Genomic DNA, 21,105 nt, shown 5'->3' with positions numbered 1-21,105 from the left:
GGGCAGAGGGTATTGTACCTTAGCTATCCCTTTTAATCACTTTCCTTTAAAGGGGTTTTTAAACCATGGTTTATAGCTCCACAGTAGCTTTTTATTATTTAACCTTTAGCGCTTCCACTCCAGATGGGATCACCACAGCAGCCAATTAAGGGAGAAATCATTATTTGCATTTGAGCTCAAGTGCTCAAAGTAATAAGTATCAGTATGCTAGTGGGCAGGTTAATCCAAGCTTTAGATTGTACCTAGCCTGTGAAAGATGTTCCCTGATTCGACCTTAACCCAAAGCAATGGCCACACTGTCCAAGGTGTTAGGCATCCCAGTGAGGGAGTAGTTTTAGGTTGGCAGCATAAGTTCATGACTATTCAGTCTTAACCAGATGCCAGCAGTGATGACCTTGTTAACCAAAAAGCATCTGAGACCAGTATCAATCAATTTAGAAGTTTATTTTGCTAAGGTTAAGGACATGCCCAGGAGGAAAACAAACACAGAATTTCAGAAATAGTCTATGGTCCGAGGGCTTCAATATTTAAAGAGGGAATAGGGGGCTGGAGGGGAGAGAGGTGGTTACATTACTGAATCTACGTGTTGCAAGAGAAAAGGAGCAGGTAGGGGAATAGTCAATTACATATTCCTCTCATGCTCAGTAAATTGGAGCTTTACGTAAGATAAGGTGAACATAGAGTAGCTACCTGTGGAGATATTTAACCTTTTATCTGTGGCTATCTGCTTAGGAACAAAAGGAAAGGCAGCTCTTGCACAACTCAGCTTTCAGCTTCATTTTTTTTCCTTTTGGCAGAGTGAATTGGGGTCCTGGATTTTTATTTTCCTGTCACAACCTTCAGGTTCTACTCCATATAGACCCTTGGTTAGGGCTAGTCTGGCCTTACAGGGCACACTGAGAAGTCTGACCAACAGCTGGTGAGATCTTAAAATGGGTCCTTGCTTCCACACCACTGGTCTAGTGGGCCCAAAGTAACATTTAGCCCTCAGATACTTCAGAGAGCTTCCAGCTGACCCCTAGTTTACCTGGTTAGCTTATATTTGTAGCTTTGCATCTGGGTTTTTGATGTGTGTTGAAATTCCTTGCTAAAACTTGAGGCTACCCCTCCTTGACTAAGACCTGGAAGCGCTCATGGGTTTCTGCCTCATGTCCTCTTCCCAACCCTTAGTAACCAATGCCCTTCTAACCTAGAAGGACCACCATCATCCATCTATCATCCTAGCCCCCACCTGACAACTATAACTATCTCTTCTCAGGAGTGGCTCCACCTGGCCCTGTCTTTGTGGAACTGAGTCACTTGAATTTTTGGTTTTTTTTTTAGACGGAGTTTTCGCTCTTGTTGCCCAGGCTGGAGTGCAATGGCACGATCTCAGCTCACCACAACCTCTGCCTCCCAAGTTCAAGCGATTCTCCTGCCTCAGCCTCCTGAGTAGCTGGGATTACAGGCATGCGCCACCATGCCCAGCTAATTCTGTATTTTTAGTAGAGACAGGGTTTCTCCATGTTGGCCAGGCTGGTCTCGAACTCCTGACCTCAGGTGATCCACCCGCCTCAGCCTCCCAAAGTGCTGAGATTACAGGGGTGAGCCACTGTGCCTGGCCACCACTGGAAAATTTAATCACCCTCATGAGATTTCACTTAGCCATGCTTGGATTTGGTTATTTGTACCTCTGTCTTTTCCTGGAGGGGCCTGATTCTTCTGTCCCAGCTTGCTTCCCACAGCCCTGAAGTTGGTTTATTCTTTTTAAAAATTTTCATTTTATTTTAGATTCAAGGGGTACACGGGTGTATTGCATATTGGCAGGGACTGGGCTTCTAGTATACCCATTACCCAAATAGCAAGCATTGTATTCAATAGGCAAGTTTTCAAGCTTCACCCCCGCAGTCTCCCTCTTTTTAGAGTCCCCAGTACCTATGATTTACTTCTTTATGTCCATGTGTACTCATGGTTTAGTTCCCAAATACCACAGTGAGAACATGCAGTATTTGATTTTCTGCTTCTAAGTCATTTCACTTAGAATAATGGCCTCCAGCTTTATCTATGTTGCTGCAGAGGACATGATTTCAATTTTTTTTAATAATAGCTGTGGTTTATTCTTTTCTCTCTTGGAAAAATCGTCTCTGTTGTCTACTCTGTTCTGAGCAATCCAAAGTGTACCAAAAGGTATACTATAATTCAGCTTTCAGGAAAATTTCTCTGCTTCATTACCTTCCACCAACCAACCTTCCCCTTCCAACTAAAAGGACATTAACAATATTATGACACCTTTGTTTAAAATTTGTAAGTTTATCTTGGGGATTTCTACAATGAAAGTTGCACATCATCCATTTATATTTTATACTCTGTATCTGGTGGAGACTGGGGGCTTGGTAAGTACTTCATTGATGACATTCATTGGTGACTGAATGAATGAACTGAAACATCTTAATAGTGGTTTTAAAAAAGGAATTTGGGAATGGTTGCTCTAGTACTTGTTAATGATTATCTAGTAGTTTTGTGGGATGGTTAATTCCATTTTATTTTTTTCCTGAGACAGACTCTCACTCTGTCACCCAGGCTGGAGTGCAGTGGTATGACCTCAGGTGATCCACCCACCTCGGCCTGCCAAAATGCTTAGTTTACAGGCGTGAGCCACTGTGTCTGGCTGATTAATTCCGTTTTTAGTATGAGGTACTAATGAGGACAAGGTGGTAGTTTTATCACTGCCTAGATAATTTATTTTTGTGTAGTAAAAGTATTTGTTTCACAGTCATACATGGTACCTTGCACTAAGGTAGTCATTAAATAAATCATCCCCTTCTCACAAGGCAGGATGAACAAGAGTATGGATATAGATGGTTTAGAGAAAATTCAGTTCCATTGCTGAGAAAATAATACACTAATGATCAATTAGTTGTTTTTATATAGGATAACATGTTATCATTATGAGAAACAAACTTTCAAAGAACAGGAAAACCTAATGTTACAGTAATAAAAAATACTTAATTTTTTTCTAACATCATTCTTTGATATTGTTCTCTAGCTTTTTATCCTGACCTATGTCAATGTCATGCTAGTATCTGAAGAAGTGGCTGGAACAAGGTCCCACATTTTAATACTTATGAAGTCTTTTGTACTCTTCATTGTCCTCCGCATGGATTTTTCCTTAATTTTTATAATATTTGGGGACTTTATTTATTTTTTCTTTTTCTTTTTTTTTTTGTTTTTTGATGGAATTTTGCTCTGTTGCCCAGGCTGGAGTGCTCTGGCGCGATCTTGGCTCACTGCAACCTCCACCTTCCAGTTTCAAGCAATTCTCCTGCCTCCACCTCCTAAGTAGCTGGGATTACAGGCCCATGCCGCCATGCCTGGCTAATTTTTTTGCATTTTCAATAGAGACGGGGTTTCACCATGTTGGCTAGGCTGGTCTCAAACTCCTGACCTCAGGTGATCTGCCTGCCTCAGCCTCCCAAAGTGCTGGGATCACAGGCATGAGCCACTGCGCCAACTTGGGGGCCTTTCTTATTTGAGGAAAGCCCCTGTTAGGATCCCAGATTGAATTTTCTTGAATTTTCACTTCCCTTTTCATGGATGCCTGGGGTCTCCAGATAACATCTTATATGTGGGTTTATGTCTTAGTGCTTTTTATTATTATTGTTGTTATATTTCTTACTGTAAGAAACATTGCTGACAGTGCCTTATTTCATTTGGCTTGTAAATGCTGATGCTTGCTATCCTCTGGGTCAGAGAGAGGTCAGTCTGTTCTAAAACATAATCGCTGGCTCCACCATACAACTGTGAGTTTAATTGGTCTCCCATACTGGTGTGAAGCACTGAATCTTATTGCTGAATGAGGCCTGGAGAGCACATCTGTTCTGGTCCCGTCACCTTCTGGCAGGTGGGTTCCAAACCATTCAAGAGAAGTGGCTGTTGGAACTGAATTGAAATAATCATTTAAAAAATCTTCACAGATTACAATTTGACAATCTCTCTTTGTATTTAAATTGAGTTATCATCCATTACCATCCTGATAACGAAGAGTTTCATTTTTTTGTCTCCATGAAATAAGTCCTATTTTAATAAAACTGTTCTCTCTTGTTTGCTCTTCTTTAATAAGGAAAACAATGAACAAAAATCTCTGCAAAAGAATGTCTTCTGTGCTTCCAGGTTATAGCTAAGTCATTTCCATTTTCTCTTCTCTTTTTAGACAATAGGGCACAGTCTAAATATGAATCAGGTAGCTGGTATTAGTTTCTTTTACCTTGCTATGAGGTAGGTGAGGAAAGCATTTCAGCACACAAGCTTTAGAATGAATCCCACCTGTGCTGGAATCCTGATACTACCTATCAGCTTTGTACACTTGGGAAAGTTACTTAATCTGTCTAGTCCTCAGTTTTTCTCTGTGGAAATAATAATAGATTCTACTGTACAGGATTTTAAAGAGGATTTAATGAGTGTAAAGACCATTTGGACCAGGCATGGTAGCTTACACCTGTAATCCTAGCACTTTGGAAGCTGAGGCAAGAGGAATATTTGAGCCCAGGAGTCTGAGACCAGCCTGGGCAGCAAGGCGAAACCATCTCTACCCCCACCCCCAACAAAAAAAATTAGCTGGGCGTGGTGGTGCACACCTGTAGTCCCAGCTACTCAGGAGGCTGAGGTGAGTGGATCACTTAAACCTGGGAGGTGGAGGCTGCAGTGAGCTATGGTCGTACCACTGTACTCTAACCTGGGTGAAAAGACACCCTGCCAAAAAAAAAAAGATGATGTTGTTCTAGTTACTACTGTTGCATAACAAATTATCTCAGAATGTAGCAGCTTAATGCAATTATTTCATCAGGTTCATGGACGTTATGCATCAGAAATGTGAAAAAAACACAGTGATGAGAAGTTAACTCTTCTCCACAATGACTGGGGCCTCAGATGAGAAGACTGGGAGTCTTGGCTAGGGTGATTGACAGCTGCAGACTACAATCATCTGGAGGTGTCTGCAATCACATGTCCAGCAGCTGATGCTGCCTGGAGCTGCTGAATGGGTGACTGCATGCAGCTTGGGCTCCCTACTAGCATGGCAGCCTTAGGACAGTTGAATTTAGTTGAATGTCTTACATGGCAATGTAGGGTTCTAGTGACAGTGTTCCAGTGGACAAGCTGACACTGCATTGCCTTTTATGGCTCACCCTAGGAAGGTAAGCAGTTATTTATACTACATTCTATTTAGGACAAGCAAGTCACGAAGCTTGGCCTAGATTCAACGTAAGAGGATATAGACCCAACTTTTCAATGGAAGGAGTATTGAAGAATTTATGACAAGTTTTTCAGACCATCATAGATTGTATTTATGGACTTAAGATTAATTGAGATCACCTCGGTAATGGGTGTAGCTAGAAAAGAGATGAAGTTCTGAGCCCTGGGCCACTCCAGTATTTGAAGATCAAGAAGATAAGGATCATCCAGTGAAGGAGACTGAGAACGAGTGGCCAGTGAGGTAGGAGAAAATCAGGAGAATGTGGAAATCAAGTGAAGGAAAATGTTTTAGTTAAGAGAGGTGATCAGCACTGTGAAATACTGTTAAAGGGGCAAATGAGATGCAGACTGAGGATTGCCTATTAATTTTGGTAAGGTGGAAGTCACTGGCAATCTTGGCCAGAGCAATTTTCAGAGTATGGTAACTGAATTCGTCAACTTTCACCTCCTTGGCTGCCAGCCCCTATAGGTCCTGGGTGTGTCACCTCCACTCCCACCTCAGGACCAAAGGTTCACACTGGCTTAATTGGTTTGGTTTTGTCACCACATGTTGCAGTACAGTTTTTACCAAGTGTTTTCTGCTGATGGAATTTATGAAAGAATGTCACTTATCTTTGCAATGTTCAAATTTGCTAAGTAGCTCTAATAGCTGACAATATCTGTATTATAATGTTTGATTCTAAACATATTTTGGAAAGTTTCATTTATAGTAGAGCTTGTTTATGTAGAGCTTTAATGAGAGATTTTAAATGATAAATTTAACGATAGGGCAAGATGGACAAAATCCACTGACGAGCAAGTGGGAACTATTTGTCTGTATACCTAAGTAAACCTGCCCTAATGAGGGTTGGTTGGTTTTTTAACTTCTTGAAGAAAAAAATAAAAAAATTTGAAAAGAAAAAGGTAAAAACTTCTCCTATGTTAAAATAATGCCACTTCAAAATCTACTTAATGGTTGTTCAGAGATAGAACATTTGTTTTATTGATTTTATTACAGTTTGGGTTAAACTGTAACTGTGTTGACTATATGTGTGCAAATTCTGCCTGTTTGCTCTTACATTCATTTCTTACCCATTGCCTGCTCTACTTTATCTCTGGGGACCACTCATGCAGCCTCCCTTTCAGAGGCTCCGTGTTAGCTGCAAACGACAGGAGATTTGTCATAAGAGGATTCTCTTCCCCTCTGTCTGCCTAAGGCAGCATCCCCAGTAACACTTGCATCTCTTCTGTGGCTCCATCTCCCACCAGCCCTGGTTTTAGCTTCCACCAGCCTAGGGGTGGGAATAGCTTCCCGCTGCTGCCAAACTGGGTCACCTGACTTGCCTTATGTTTCCTCAGCTCTTCCATCATCCATGGAACCATGTGTCAGAATTAAGGTTTCTCTGGTTTCGGCTGGGTGCAGTGGCTCACACCTGTAATCCCAGCATTTTGGGAGGCTGAGGTGGGTGGATCATTTGAGGTCAGGAGTTCAAGACCAGCCCTGCCAACATTGTGAAACCCCGTCTCTACTAAAAATACAAGACAATTAGCTGGATGTGGGCTGGGCGCGGTGGCTCACGCCTGTCATCCCAGCACTTTGGGAGACTGAGACAGGCGGATCAAGAGGTCAGGATATCAAGACCATCCTAGCTAACACAGTGAAACCCCGTCTCTACTAAAAATACAAAAAAAATTAGCTGGGTAAAAACACAAAAAGTTAGCCGGGTGTGGGAGCAGGCACCTGCAGCCCCAGCTGCTCCGGAGGCTGAGGCAGGAGAATGGTGTGAACCCAGGAGGCGGAGCTTGCAGTGAGCCGAGATTGTGCCCCTGCATTCCAGCCTAGACAACAGAGCGAGACTAGTCTCACAAAAAAGAAAAAAGAAAGAAAGAAAGAAAGAAAGAATGAAAGAAAAGAAAAAAGAAAATTAGCCAGATGTGATAATGGCATGTGCCTGTAGTCCCAGCTATTTGGGAGGCTGAGGCAGAAGAATCGCTTGAATCAGGGAGATGGAGGTAGCGGTGAGCATGTGATCACGCCACTGCACTCCACCCTGGGAGACAGAGCAAGACTCCGTCTCAAAAAAAATAGCTTTCTCTGGTTTATATAGGTGATTTCTGCTTTTTTGGTTGAACCCTGACATAATCATGTACGTAGTTCTTTCTTTGCCCTGATATCAACTTCTAAAGCCCAAATATGTGAATTAACAACACATCCCACTTCTTCCTTGTTACAAGAGGAAGGAAGAGTTGAGTTTATAGAACCTGAAGATGTTTTATACCTCACTTGCTTTGTAGTTAAAGCCATGGGCACTGGCATGAGACAGGCCTAGTGTTGACTTGTAGCTCCTGTGTCAATCACTAATTGTGTGATCTTTCACAAGTTAAGATCTCTAAGCCTTAGCTTCTTCCATCATCTATGATATAGAGGTAATTTCCCTACTTCATATGGTTACGATGATTGAATAAAACATGAGCTCAAACTACCCAGGACAGTGTTTACAGGTTGTTAAGTGTTCTGTAATGGAAGCAATTATTAATCATAAAGTTTCTTTTTTATATATAAGCCCCTGCAGTTGATCTCACTCATGTCAGGAGCCTGACATGAAGAGAGGACAGGCATTTGCTGGCATTTTATCCTGGGAGGGTAACTAAGCCAAGTAATTCATTTGCAGGGTCAGGATGTGGCTAGGCTAAAAGGAGATGTGGTAAAACATCCTCAGTGCTATACATTAAGCCCTACTGTGGCACTCACCTTGTTTTTGGCTCCGTTCTCCAACAATGACCCTATAGTTATTCTGAAGTTAGATATACCAAGGTGAGAGTGAGGCTGACTGTTAAAAATATTAATTGGTGGATTAATTCTCCTGCTTTTAGCCCTGAATTGGAGGATTAGTTGAAGAGAGCTCGTACTGGGGACTAGGCTTAATGATTTCTGTCCTGCTGTCTTCTTTCCACCTTCCTACCTTCTTGTCTTCTCCTGTCCTCTTTCTTTTCTGAATGGTCAGATTAATTCCCAGCATCTTCATAAAACATTCTCTGATTAATTTCAAACAAATTGGGCATTTGCAGTGGTATACATCTAATCTCCAGGCCCCCAAGCAGAATTTCACAAAGAAGACCTCCTCCAGGCTATTTTTCCCCAAAGAATACCCTGTGAGGCAGCCTGTGGCACTCTTGTTTTGCAGGAACACCTCAAGCACTATACGGCTGCTGGGCTGCGCCTTTCTTTGGCTTAAGACCGGTTTCATTAACAAGCATGTTCACACTTCAACTGGAACATTTAAAATAACACCCGCACAATGTGTTTAGTGTCTAGTTAATTATTAAGTCTCTGAGCTTGAATTATTCAAGCAAAATTGATTGGGTTCAACCTCCTTCCTTCTCTTTGTGTGTGTGTGTGTGTTTTTAAATAAAAATAAATTCTCCTCTCTGCTTTCTAAATAATGTGGAAAAGGTTATTTAGCAACCATCAATACCCTGGACTGTGGGTGGTACCCAAGTGCTAATAGACTAGGTAGAGAACTGACAGCTTGACTCTTTTGTTAAAAAAAAAAAATGTATCTACATCTCATATACTTCCATCGTCAATTAGCATTTATTGAGACCTAACACGTTTTAGGTTCTCCTTTGAACTTCTTTCTAGTTATTTGTAAGTTGGAAAAGTAGGTACCTTGGAGTCAGTTCTTTAGTTTACCATACTTGAAAAAGGAGAAGAAATTGCTTCCTTCTTTGCTACCGCATCTTATGGTCAAACGAAACTGTTAAAATTGGCTTCACCATTAAAATCCATACTGTTGAAGAATATTTGTTGAGCTGAAGAAATGTCCATAATATATTGCTAATTGCAAGCAAGAGGCTATAAAACTGTCTATTATGTATCATTTTTGAAAAAGTGCATAGGAAAAAGACTTGAATAATAAACACCAAAATATTGCTTATTATCTGTGTTAGGATTAAACTTTTCTTTTTGCTTTTCTACTACTTTTAGAATTAGTCAACACTTACCCATATAAAGATGTCATGGCTGGAAATGATTGACCTTTTGTTTGAATCGAAGTATCATTCATGTCAAGACCGCATTGAAAATAATGCTGCTCTTAAGCCAGGCAACTGTAGACGTTGCAAGTGTAGATTTCATAAAAGATTCACGCTATTTCGTGAATCACAACTTCAATCGACTTCTGTTAGCCTTCATTTTACGTCTAGGCCCTCATTTCTAATTCTTCCTCAGCTTCCATATTATCAAGATGTAAGATGCAATTGTGGGCATTAACATAGAAACATAACCGCCTCGCAGGTGTGGGGAATACAAAATAATTGTATTTTAGAGAAGGACCATAAAGGAGATGGCAATCTTGAGAGAAAGTAACAGAACTGCAACAACCCAGTTTTGTGGTGTTAATTTAAATATGGCATCTTCCATGAGAATTTTATAAAGGGAGCTCTCCTAAAACCGAGATTCACAAAAACCTGGAAGGGCCTTACAAGCATCAGGTGCCCTAGCTGTTCAGCGATTTGCCTTTGTTGCCCTAATTCCTGCATTGTGCCACTGGGTTACAAGTGTGTGTGCGCGTGAACAGGGGAGTGTAGGTTTGATGACAGTGGTGAACTGCCTTGACTGCCTTCACAGGCTGAATCCCCCGCAGGCGGTAACCATGGCTAGGGAAAAACAGGCAGCCGCTAGGACAGTTCGGGAGGAGACACCATCAGGCTCCCGTAGGGAAACTTTTGGGAATGGAGATGGAGGATTTCATCCTTTGCGTGCAGACCCAAGACTTCGATGGTAGCGCGGACAAGTCTGTCATTGTTTTTGTCCCGGGAAATGACACACGAAGTGCTGTAATTAGACACCTAAGAAATGATTACTCTGGAGTGTGCGCGAACCAAATCTGGGGGGCGGGTGGGGAGCAGGTAAGGGGCTGAAAGACAGGCACCGTCTTCTCCAGCTCTGTCGGAAGCCTAAAGCCCGCTGCTTCTGGGCGCCTTTAACAAACGCGCCAGACAGGTGATGTCTCCGAGGACGAGGCAGGAGCCCCGCTTCGCTATCTGCACCAGAAGCCTCGGGGAGCTGGGGCCACGGCGCGGCGGTGGCGCAGTTTCCAGCCTGCGCCCCGTCCTGCCGCAGCTCCCGGCGCGGCCCGGTCATCCCGCCTCCACATGCTCTGCCACCGCCGCCCGGGCCTCCCCCAGCCCTCCCGCAGCTCCGCATTCCAGGCTGCGGTAACCGCAGCCTCGCCGCCGAGGCGGTCCCCACCCCTCCTCTCCGGCTGCCGCAACCACTCGCGCCGGGAACCCGCGCCCCCTTGGGGGCCGCCGCTGGGCGCGCCGGCCGGACCCCGCCCGGCTTGGCCGCCGGCTGGGGCTGAGGCTCTGGCAGGGCGGGGGCGGGGAGTGGAGAGCGTGTGCGCGCGCGTGTGCCGGGGCCGGGGGGCCAGGCCGCCATATTGGATCCACACTCGTCCGCCGGCCTCCGCCTGCGTGCGGCGGGACTGAAGGAGCCTCGCGGAACCCAGGGCGCGAGCGCGAGAGGAGAGGGAAGGCGGGGGAGGGCTGGAAGGGAGAGGAAGGGAGTGGTTGGGAGCCGGACTGCCGCAGCCTCTGGTCTCCTCAGCCGCGGAAGCGACCCCTCCTCCTGTGCCTCGGCCGCCTCCCTCCTCGCTGAGGAAAGATGCCTTTAGCCCAGGGGTGTGAAGAAGGGGGAGAAGTAGCTGCCAGAGCCGCCCGCGCCGCCGCCGCAGCTGCTGCGGCTCTTGTCCTTTGAATTCAGAGAAGCACCCCCCTCGCCTGGGGCGTCGGGAGCCTCCGGCGCGGCGGCCGCGGCGTGGGTGTGGGGGAGACCGGGATCTCTGCCTGGCGCGGCGCGGCGCGGCTCGGCCCACGAGTGACCACCGACATGGAGCGGGCTCGTGCGGCCAAGTAGCCGCTTCGGAGCCCGGTGCCAGTGCCGCCCGCAGCCCGCCTTCCACCCCCGGCCGCGCCGCGGGTCAGGCCCTAGGGAGAAGCCGGGAGAAAAATGAGGAGTTTTCACCGGAATCCGTTGAAAATAGGACTGACTGCAAAGCCTTAAAAAAGAAGGACCTCGGGAGGAGAAACGAAAAGCCTCCTCCGGGCAAGACTTGGCGTGCTCCGAGCCGAGGGGCTGTTTCAGGGACCTCGCCCCCTCCCTTTCCCGCTGGAGAAATTGCCGCTGATGCATTATCCAAGTGGTGGTTGGGAGGATTTGCAGCAACATATTTGGTTTTCCCTCCCCCTTCTATGCATTCTGTTTTTTTCCTCCCTTTTCTGTTTTTCTTCCCGGGAAGTGAATTGCTGATGCAAATCGGACTTTATTCATTAGTGATGCAACCGGATTCGTTTCAGGATTACGTTGCACGAGTTGAATTTTGAATGAAGGAGAAGAGTTTTTTTTTTTTTAAAGAAGTGTTGACTCTAGTTCGTTGTACTTTTAATTATTTTATTTAAATATACGACTTAAGTGTATTATTCTTTAAAAAATGCATGAAGTATATATTTTATGGTAATTTACCCTCAAAATATATGTATATGGGTGAAATTGAAGACGCTTCAGTTAAGTGAGGTTACTGGTGTGTTGGATGTTTAATTCAGCACCAGCATTGCATGACAGTTGTTTGAATAACAAGTGGTTTATTTTAAAAATCATACCTTTTAAAATTTAGGTTCAGATAATAGTAAAAGTCATCATAATAATTTAAAGGAAAACCAGCAGAAATCGAAGCAAATATGTCTGGAGAAGTGCGTTTGAGGCAGTTGGAGCAGTTTATTTTGGACGGGCCCGCTCAGACCAATGGGCAATGCTTCAGTGTGGAGACATTACTGGATATACTTATCTGTCTTTATGATGAATGCAATAATTCTCCATTGAGAAGAGAGAAGAACATTCTCGAATACCTAGAATGGGGTAAGTTTGTAATTTTTAGATAAACTCTTAATCTTTAGCTGGTCATTATGATTTAATTGGTATAGAGAGTTACCATGAGTAAACTCCGTTGAAAGAAAAAATACAATAAAAAAACAGACACTAGTTATTCAAGATTTTCTGCTAGTTTTTGGTAAATATTTTCCCAGGAGTAAAACTGTGCTGCTCAATTGTTACCTTGCTTTAAGGCCTAGCTAATGTGGAACTTGGCGATGAAGAACTTACGTTTTTAGGTCAAGAGTAAGATATTTTAAATCAATTCTGTGATGGGCAAAAGTGGATTATTGGTTACAGTTGCCTAATACATGGCACCGTAATAGTCCTTCATTTGAAAGGCATTTATTGGTGGAAACGTTCTCAAACGTTTTTGGAAATTATTCTCAAAATGGGAGGAGATATTATAATATCTGTGTTTACCTTAGGTCAACAGGAAGCCGAGGGTGGTGATCAGTGGGTTTTATTTCATCTCTACATAGTACAAGCAAAGGAAACTGCTAAACATGGACTTTTCCAAAAATTATGTTTGTAAGATTAAATGACATAAAGAGTTTAAAAATTTTGTGGTAGTAGTTGATGGAGAATGTTTGAGGGCAGCTTCCACTTGAGAGATTTTACTCTAAATTTAATTTAAATCTAAACTGGTTAGATTTTTGGCTTCATTCTTCTAAATATAGATGTGATTTAGAAGACCTACTGTATTGGAATAGATCAATGATGTGAGCAAACGCTCCATGACCTTCAAGCTTGAGGGCTTGGCTCAAGTTCTTCAGCGTCTCCTGTTATATACAGGGCACACTCTAACGTCCAGAAGTTCACTGTTGCAGTAAGCAAGCATCGTCACCCAGATCTGTCTATAGTAGTGGCACGTTGGCTTTTGAAGGATTTTGGCCGAATATTATTTTGTACCTTTGGAATTCTAATCATTTTAGCTTGTTCTTATGCTAAGTTCTTATGCTAAAATATCTTCGTTCCCAAGTAAAACTTTATTTTCCTGAAGTAAAAGTCAGGTGCTGATTGTGTCTTTTTTTTTTTTTGGATTTGAAATTTATTCATAGTTAGTTTCTCAGGTAAACCACTGATGCAAGAATGCCTATAAGTAATAACTTTATTCCATTTGCCAGTATAAGAAGATTTCTAGCAACGTGATATCATAAGGTTTAAAAAATATGTAAATGTGGGTAGAATAACTTTTCAAAACAGACTGCCAGACTCACCCTGGGAATGTAAGCAATCTAAACCATCTTTCAAGTAACTTCTCACTTAAGAGTGAGACAATTTTGACTTTGGTACTGATTTTGTGAGTAATGTCTTTTATATGTTGAATAAAATATTTTGTAAAGCCTATGTAGTTTTACATCCCATGTCTCACAAATTCAGAAATTCTGTAGTGTTAATTTTTTTTTTAAGACTTAAAGGGTTTTGGTACTTTTAGAGTTGGAACTTGAGTTCTTAAGTTATGGTTCCTTAGTGACACTCTAGTCTGTGATTTTTGTCATTTAGTGAATTCTTTCCTCTCTGTGAAGCTATGGGAGAACTGTATGTACCAGTAGTAAATATAATTTTAAATGATTTATGATAAAGAGAAAACTGTATCCTCCATTGCCTTCTGATTATTAGAGTTTAGGTAAGTAGTTTTATGCTATGAGATAATTTGCTGTTGGAATAATTTATATGTATTTTCCATTAAATATGTTTTTCTTGGATGTTGTTTCTTATATATCTATAAAAACACCTCGTTTATGTATATTTTCATATAAGCCAAATATCAAATAAGTATTTGGCTGAATTTTATTTTTATTAGTATAGAAGTTTGGATAAGGAGTAAGAAAAGAAAGTTAAGAAGGGAAAAGGCTGTCAGGAGTTGTGTAGTGAGTAGTATTTGATGTCTTTAAGTTATTTGAGAATTTAGGTTAAGAATGCCAGTCTCTTTAAGAATTGAAATAGATCATATGTTCTTCATATTAATTGATTACTACATTTTGGGGAAATGTCCTATTTTATTTTAATTACCTAACAATATGTGAAAATCAGTTAAGACTACGAGTATTTCCAGATTGCGAATTGACCTCAGTTAAATGTTTTAAACATTATTTTTTGGGACTCTGGTGGAAATTTACAGAGATTGTTGTTGGGGTTAAATTTGGTAATTTAGATTTGCCTTAAATGGTGTAATTTTAAGTTTGATTTTTAATAATTCAAAAAATACTGTCTTTTATTTAAATATTTAAAAGACTATTTGCAACAGGAGCGCAGTATAAATAATACAATTTGTTACATATTTGTGTTCATTATTTATATTAATGAAAGTGTCAGCTAGATGCTGCTTATTTTTATGCTGATGATAGATTACTCTTATGATGGAGTCAGCCAAGATTCTTACCGGCTGTATTCAGCTTCATTTCTATCAATTTCATTTTATTCCTAGTTTTAGTCCATTTTATTTTTATATTGGCACAGTTAATGTTTTGTTCATAGCAGTATCATGACAATAAGAAAACTGACAATTCAAAGTCAGATATGTTGTTTTTCTTTGACAGCATTTCTTGCTTTTGGTGCTGATGGCTTGAGGGAGGAAATAAGTGGAAAGAGAAAGAGGATTAAGCCAATGAGCACTAGAGCAAGGGAATAAAAGTGCCTTAAGACTATAGATCACATTTAAATTTAATAAGATGTATTATTTTTATTTATAGTAAATAATATTTGAAAGACTTTTTTGTCTGCTTAGTTTTAAGTTGTTGAAATAATTATGTATGTTTGTGTATACAATAATAGTCTGGATGTCAGCATAACTCTAGAATAAATTACAGTGGAGTTGTAGAAGATAACTTCCACATTGTAAACTAATTTGCTAGTAACGACTGAATTAGTATATCATTATTAAATTGGCCACACCCTACTTTTAAATGGGAAATTGGAATTTTAGGGAATTATTTACCAATTTACTTAATAAATGTAAGATAATATTACTTAATACAAAATAAATATACAAGGCTGTCTGTACGTGGATAACTGTATTTTGATGCTTTTTGAATGTTGGACTTTGTAACATAGAAATTATCACTAAATAACAGTAATTTTATAGCTTATTCAGATTTTATATATACATAGAGAATAGTCTTTAATAAATTTGTACCTAGAACATATCAGCAGGTACTATGCTTTAAGCTTTTCTTTTTATTAGAATAGTCATAAAGCTATTCACTTTTTTTTTTTTTTACACGAGGGTTAATTAAGTGAGGTGTTGATGGATCTGTATCTTTTCTAGAATACTTTTGTTCTTCACATCTGCTGTTCCTCATTGTTAGCTTTTCCTGAGTAGAATTTATTAATCGGTTCGAATTATCAAAATGTTCATTTGATACAGATGATTACATTTATTTTATTTAAGTTCTCAACTAGGATAATCAGCAATATTGGTTAGGTCCTTATTTCCTTTATACTAGCCACCTAATATTCTGTTCTAGGAGTGATAATGAGTAAGTGCAATGATTTTATCCAGTACAATGCTGGCACATGGTAGAAGTGTGTTCAATAAGTGTAATGGCTATTATTATAATATTTCTATTTGTCTCTCTCTTTTTAAGTGAAATTACACTTAGAGGTAGTTGCCAGAAAATACTGGTTACTGGCATTCATGATGGAATAGCATAAGAGTGATGCTGTTGATAAAATTACATCTAGGAAAAATTCCCTATAAAGTAGAGTGAACTTAGATGTAATGAACTAGTGCTGTCAACCGCTAAAGTCTTTGAAATACTTAATGTTCATTAGTAATTTTTTTGTTTTTAGGAACATCACCCTTTTTATTTTATGTATTGATTTATTTTAGAGACAGGGTTGTATTAGTCTATTCTCGCATTGCTATAAAGAACTACCTAAGACTGAGTAATTTATGGAGAAAAGAGGTTTGATTGGCTCACAGTTCCGCAGGCTACGGGAGGCATCCATGGGAGGCATCCATGGGAGACGTCCGGAAACTTGCAATCATGGTAAAAGCCAAAGGGGAAGCAGACCCCATCCTACGTGGCTGTAGTGGGAGGAAGAGAGGGAAGGAGGAGATGCTACACGCTTTTAAACAACCAGATCTTGTGAGAACTCACTCACTATCACAAGAACACAAAGGGGAAGTCTGCCCCCATGATCCAGTTACCTCCCACCAGGTCCCTCCTCCAACACTGGGATTACAGTTTGACATGAGATTTGGGTGAGGGCACAAATCCAAACCATGTCAAGGGTCTTAGTATGTTGCCTAGGCTGGTCTTGAACTCCTGGGCTCAGAGATCCTCCCACCTCAGCCTCCTAAGGAGCTGAGATTACAGGTAGGCACCACCACACCCAGCTTTTTAAAAGAAAGAATGTATTGCTTTATGAGTGAAAACAGGAGGTCAGGATTAACACTTTAGGAATATTAGAAATATATTTATTTTATATGGGAATGTAAGGCATACCTTAGTATAGCAGTATATAAAAACAAATAGTGCAGTATGTTGGAAATTTTATGAAATGTCCCGTAATTCCTAGGACTTGAATACTATAACACAGTAAGCTCAGGCTATTTTAGGATAAAATAACTTAGCTCAAATAAATATTTTATTGTACCACACTTCCATGGCAGTCATTTGTTCCCTGACCTTTTTCTCATTTGGTACATTTATTGACAGTATGTTATCTATGTAGCTCATTGTTTTCTCCTGCTGGTTGTGATAGGTTTTAAAATCAATTATTAAGTCTAACCAGCATTTAAAAAATTAAAGACTAGAATAGAAAATATAAAGTACATCAAATGCAGAAGGAGTAAGTATTGTTGTGCAAAACATTGTGTTTTTCTGTATTTCTTATTCCCATACTTCTTACTATAGGTTGAGATAAAAAGAGTTTGAAATACTTTAGTGTAGGTGCGGCTATACTGTGTTGACTGTTAAACAGTGAAAATATTATAGACAGTTGATTTTTTCAAAAAGGGCACACAATAGATTAGGGACTTATTCAAGCACCTAGTGAAGGGAAAGAGGGTAGGTATGGACAAGATGTAGACTTGGAAATAGATGGGAAGAGGAGACGTGGGGTACGGAGAACATGTGAGTGAGTAGGGAGAGGGAGATAGAGAATGAGAATGAAGACCGTGTTCCCGAGTTGCTGCTTCAGTCTGACTTGTTGAATGATTGGGTATTTTTAATTTAAAAGAACTTAATGGGCAGAGGAGTTAATTTCACTCTTTTGTATTTCTTGCGATGGTTTATTGTCTCTTCCTTTGTCATTTTCCTCTTCTGACTTTGGGCTAATGGGCGTTGACTTTGATTGATTATCAGAGGTATATAAGTTTTTGAGTTTGAGTGATAACCATATGACCTATAAACAAAGGTAGTAGTTTCTTGGTTTTAGCTTCCCATCACTTCAGCCGAACTCTAGGGTAGATGTAGGTGAGGATTTGCTAGTTCTATCAGATTTTTTCCTCATCCCTTGTTGCTCAGGAAACTGCCAGTGATAGGACTTCAAGTTTTAGGTATCGAGGACCAAGAATTGCTTAGCTCCTTTTGCCCTATCTTGATGGGTCAAGAAGTCTTATCATAATAATTATTATGAAAGACCATCATGGCTCACTGCAGCCTCAACCTCCTGGGCTCACGTGATCCTCCTGTCTCAGCTTCTGAAGTAGCTGGAGCTACAGGCAAGTGCCACCATGCCCAGTTAATTAAAAAAAAATTTTTGTGTGGAGATGGGGGTCTCATTATGTTGCCCTGGCTGGTCTCAAACTCCTGACCTCAAGCGATCCACCTGCCTTGGGCTTCCAAAGTGTTGGAATTGCAAGTGTGATCCTCTGCACCTGGTGTGATTTTTGTTTTTGAATTACCCACACTGTAAGTATAGATCATCCCAGACACAAGTTTTTTGTTGTATATAAAAACTTCCTTCCAAATCTAGGGGACTTCCTTTTCTTCCCCATTAATGGTGAGTAGAGCTCCAGGATTATTCTATCTAGCTAGCTTCTACACACTTCCTTCCTATGATTGTCATCTCTTTTTCTAGTCAGTAGGTGGGGAATGGCTAACCTTCTATTGGCTAGTGTTTCTTTATCTGTCACGGTATGAGAGCAGCACTTTAGTTTTCACGTTAACGGGGCACAAAGACCTGGCTTCCCCTTTCCAATCCCACTGTTTGCCTTTATTCTTCCTCATGGAACTGTGCTTCTCTTTTGGGATTAGAGCCTCTTCACTCTAACCTCCCTCCCTAGTTTCAAAGTGTATTCTGGAAATCCATGGGATATTTAATAGATGCTTGGGCAAGAGGAAAGGTTTATATGAATAAATCAATTTGGGAGACGATTTTAGATAACATTTAATGTTAAAAATATGGCAGATTATCCTAGAATTTATGAAGTTTATCTGACTATGGAATAAGCTTTTTTTCAGAATGTCTGGAGGATGGCTGGCAACCAGTGTTTCATAGAATACACTTTGGGAAATGTTTTTCCGGTATAAGGTCATGGTTTTCCTTGTAACTTCCTGAGTTGCAGGGTTAGAAAGAAATATTGAGAGATGTTTGGGTTATTGTGTGGATTGGAGAGAGAATCCAAATCTGAATAAGTTATATTTTACTTAGTGGCTGTGAACTTCATTTTCTGTGTGAAAGTCGTGTGCACTGAAAGATAAATTTAATCATGTTGAAATAATATGAGTGATGCTGTTGGTAAAATTACATCTAAGAAAAGCACCCTAAAAAGTAGAGTGAAATTTGACGTCATAATGAACCAGTGCTGTCAACTCCTAAACTCCTTGAAATTACTGAGAGATCTCTTAATTATGACCTTTTCCTGCTCTAATTAAACTTGCTTTTCTTTATGTGTAGTCATTCATATTAAATATAGAAATTCTCTTTTATTTTTTACAGCTTTCATTACTATAGATTTTGCAAAACTATTGTCTATCTGAAAAGATTGCATTCGTTACTTCGTGATTTTTAAGAGGAAAATATGGACTCATACAGTTTTAAAATCCTGTTACAGTGCTAAGTATTGTTTTTTACAGTGTAACACATTTTTGCTAGGCCATTGGTTTCAGACTTTTGGACTAGTGTGGGAACTTTACTACTATTTATTATATCCATGAGGCACTGTGTTTCCAGTGCCAGCACCTATTTATATATACTGTTAAGGAAACTAGAAAATGCATACTTTTATTAAGGAGAAAACATATATAATTGGTGCTATTTTGGCGTTATGTGAACAATTAAAACCGTGGTTACTATTAATTTTTGTTCTGGGTTTTGGGGAGGCCAGGTAATAATCATAGAGGACAATCTAATTTCATTGTTTAAAGACAAACAGCATATAGGGGAATAAAATTAGTTTTTCTTCTTTTTTTTTTTTTGGTAGAGATAAGGTCTCACTATGTTGCCCAGGCTGGTCTTGAACTCCTAACCTCAAGCAATTCTCCGACCTTGGCCTCCCCAAAGTGTTGGGATTACAGATGTGAGCAGCCACACCTGGCCTTTTTTCTTTTTTCTGATTTAGATGTATTTTTCTCTTTAGCTGTTCCTCACCAGTGCCATTCTTCCCACCCCTGATCTAATTATACTGGAAAGTACTATTTATATGGATGAAAACAATCTTTTGAAAAGATTGTGTTTATTTCAGTCATGTGCAATCATTTGTTAACTTTCAGTTTTATTTCAGATTGCTTAAACATCACTGTAGGCTTAATCAATGAAAAAAACACCTTCTGTTTAGTTTGGTCTATTTATAGTGATAACGCTTAATCCAGTTTCCTTCGAGTTTCCATGGTGAATATCCACAAGTAGAACACCTAACCTGAAATGTTTCTGTTCCAAACCAATATACTGGAAAAGAGCAAGGGGTTTTGGATTAACACTGACTACTTTGTTTATTAGCTGGGTGATTTAATTATTTAACTTCTCTATGTCTGTTTGTGAAAAATGGACGTAAGACTAATAGTTTACTTTTCTAAAAAGTTAAAAGTTGGTTTAGGATTCTTCCTTTTCTGGTGATTTATAGTTGTATTTTGTCAGCTTGTTTCCCATTCTGGTTTTTTTCGTTTGTTTGTTTTTAAGAGATGGAGTCTCACTCTCTTGCCCAGGCTGGAGTCCAGTGGTGTGATCTCAGCTCACTGCAACTTCTACCTCCCAGGGTCAAGCAGTTCTCCTGCCTCAGCCTCCCAAGTAGCTGGGACTACAGGTGCATGCTGCCATGCCCGGCTAATTTTTTTTTTGTATTTTAGTAGGGACAAAGTTTCACCATGTTGCCCAGGCTGATCTTGAACTCCTGAATTCAGGCAGTCCACCAGGCTCGGTCTCCCAAAGTGCTGGGATTTTAGGCGTGAGCCACCATGCCCGGCCTCCCATTCTGCTTTTTAGAATTTCTGTCTAACCTTATGATAAAGGAATAATTAAAATGACATTTATTGGTAAATAATAACTGAAATGCATAGCTATACTAATATAAGGATGTAAATAACTGTTTTGCTATTAACATACATTGGTATCTTACTGATAGTATTTTATTATATTGGGATTGAAGATGCCAATATCTCTGTGTGACTATGTAAAAAAATTTTATAGAATAAGCTTTTTGCATTGGAACATTTTGTTATATAATTATTCTTCAGTAAATATCAAGTTAATGCTCATTCGTCCGCCATCAACAGTGAATATGAGATGACTAATAACATTTTTATTTGTATATTTATGTGCAATCTGCGCGTCAGTGGTAGAGTTCTGGACTTCAACGCAGAAGGTTAAAATCATCATGAAAAATTATTGATGTGTTGTTCATTTAGGACTTTTTATGTATTAAAAGATTTTGCAGCACCCATAAATGTATTTGTGACCTGACAGTACCACAAATGTGTGGTGTGGTATGTAGAAACTTAATGTACACTAGTGTTTCCTAGATTATATTTCAAGAGATATAAATGAATATTCTGAAAATTAAGAGTTCAGTGGAT

General features: G+C 40.2%; 1 protein-coding gene and 1 pseudogene across 2 annotated transcripts in view; both read left to right on the top strand.

The window, feature by feature from the left end:
* Window positions 1-10,574, top strand: part of LOC113219638 — a 102,112-nt pseudogene extending 91,538 nt beyond the window's left edge.
* Window positions 10,575-11,842: 1,268 nt separating this feature from the next.
* The window catches only part of CDC42BPA (CDC42 binding protein kinase alpha), a 312,993-nt gene continuing 303,730 nt past the window's right edge, over window positions 11,843-21,105 (top strand). For both annotated transcript variants that reach the window (XM_023203616.2, XM_023203615.2), the window contains exon 1: window positions 11,843-12,127. In XM_023203616.2, the coding sequence (XP_023059384.2) occupies window positions 11,950-12,127 (178 nt within the window). In that variant the 5' untranslated portion in view covers window positions 11,843-11,949. The remainder of the gene's footprint in view (window positions 12,128-21,105) is intronic.

Source organism: Piliocolobus tephrosceles, chromosome 1 (genome assembly GCF_002776525.5).
Source record: "Piliocolobus tephrosceles isolate RC106 chromosome 1, ASM277652v3, whole genome shotgun sequence".
Classification (NCBI taxonomy): domain Eukaryota; kingdom Metazoa; phylum Chordata; class Mammalia; order Primates; family Cercopithecidae; genus Piliocolobus; species Piliocolobus tephrosceles.
This window is presented reverse-complemented; position numbering and strand designations above follow the sequence as displayed.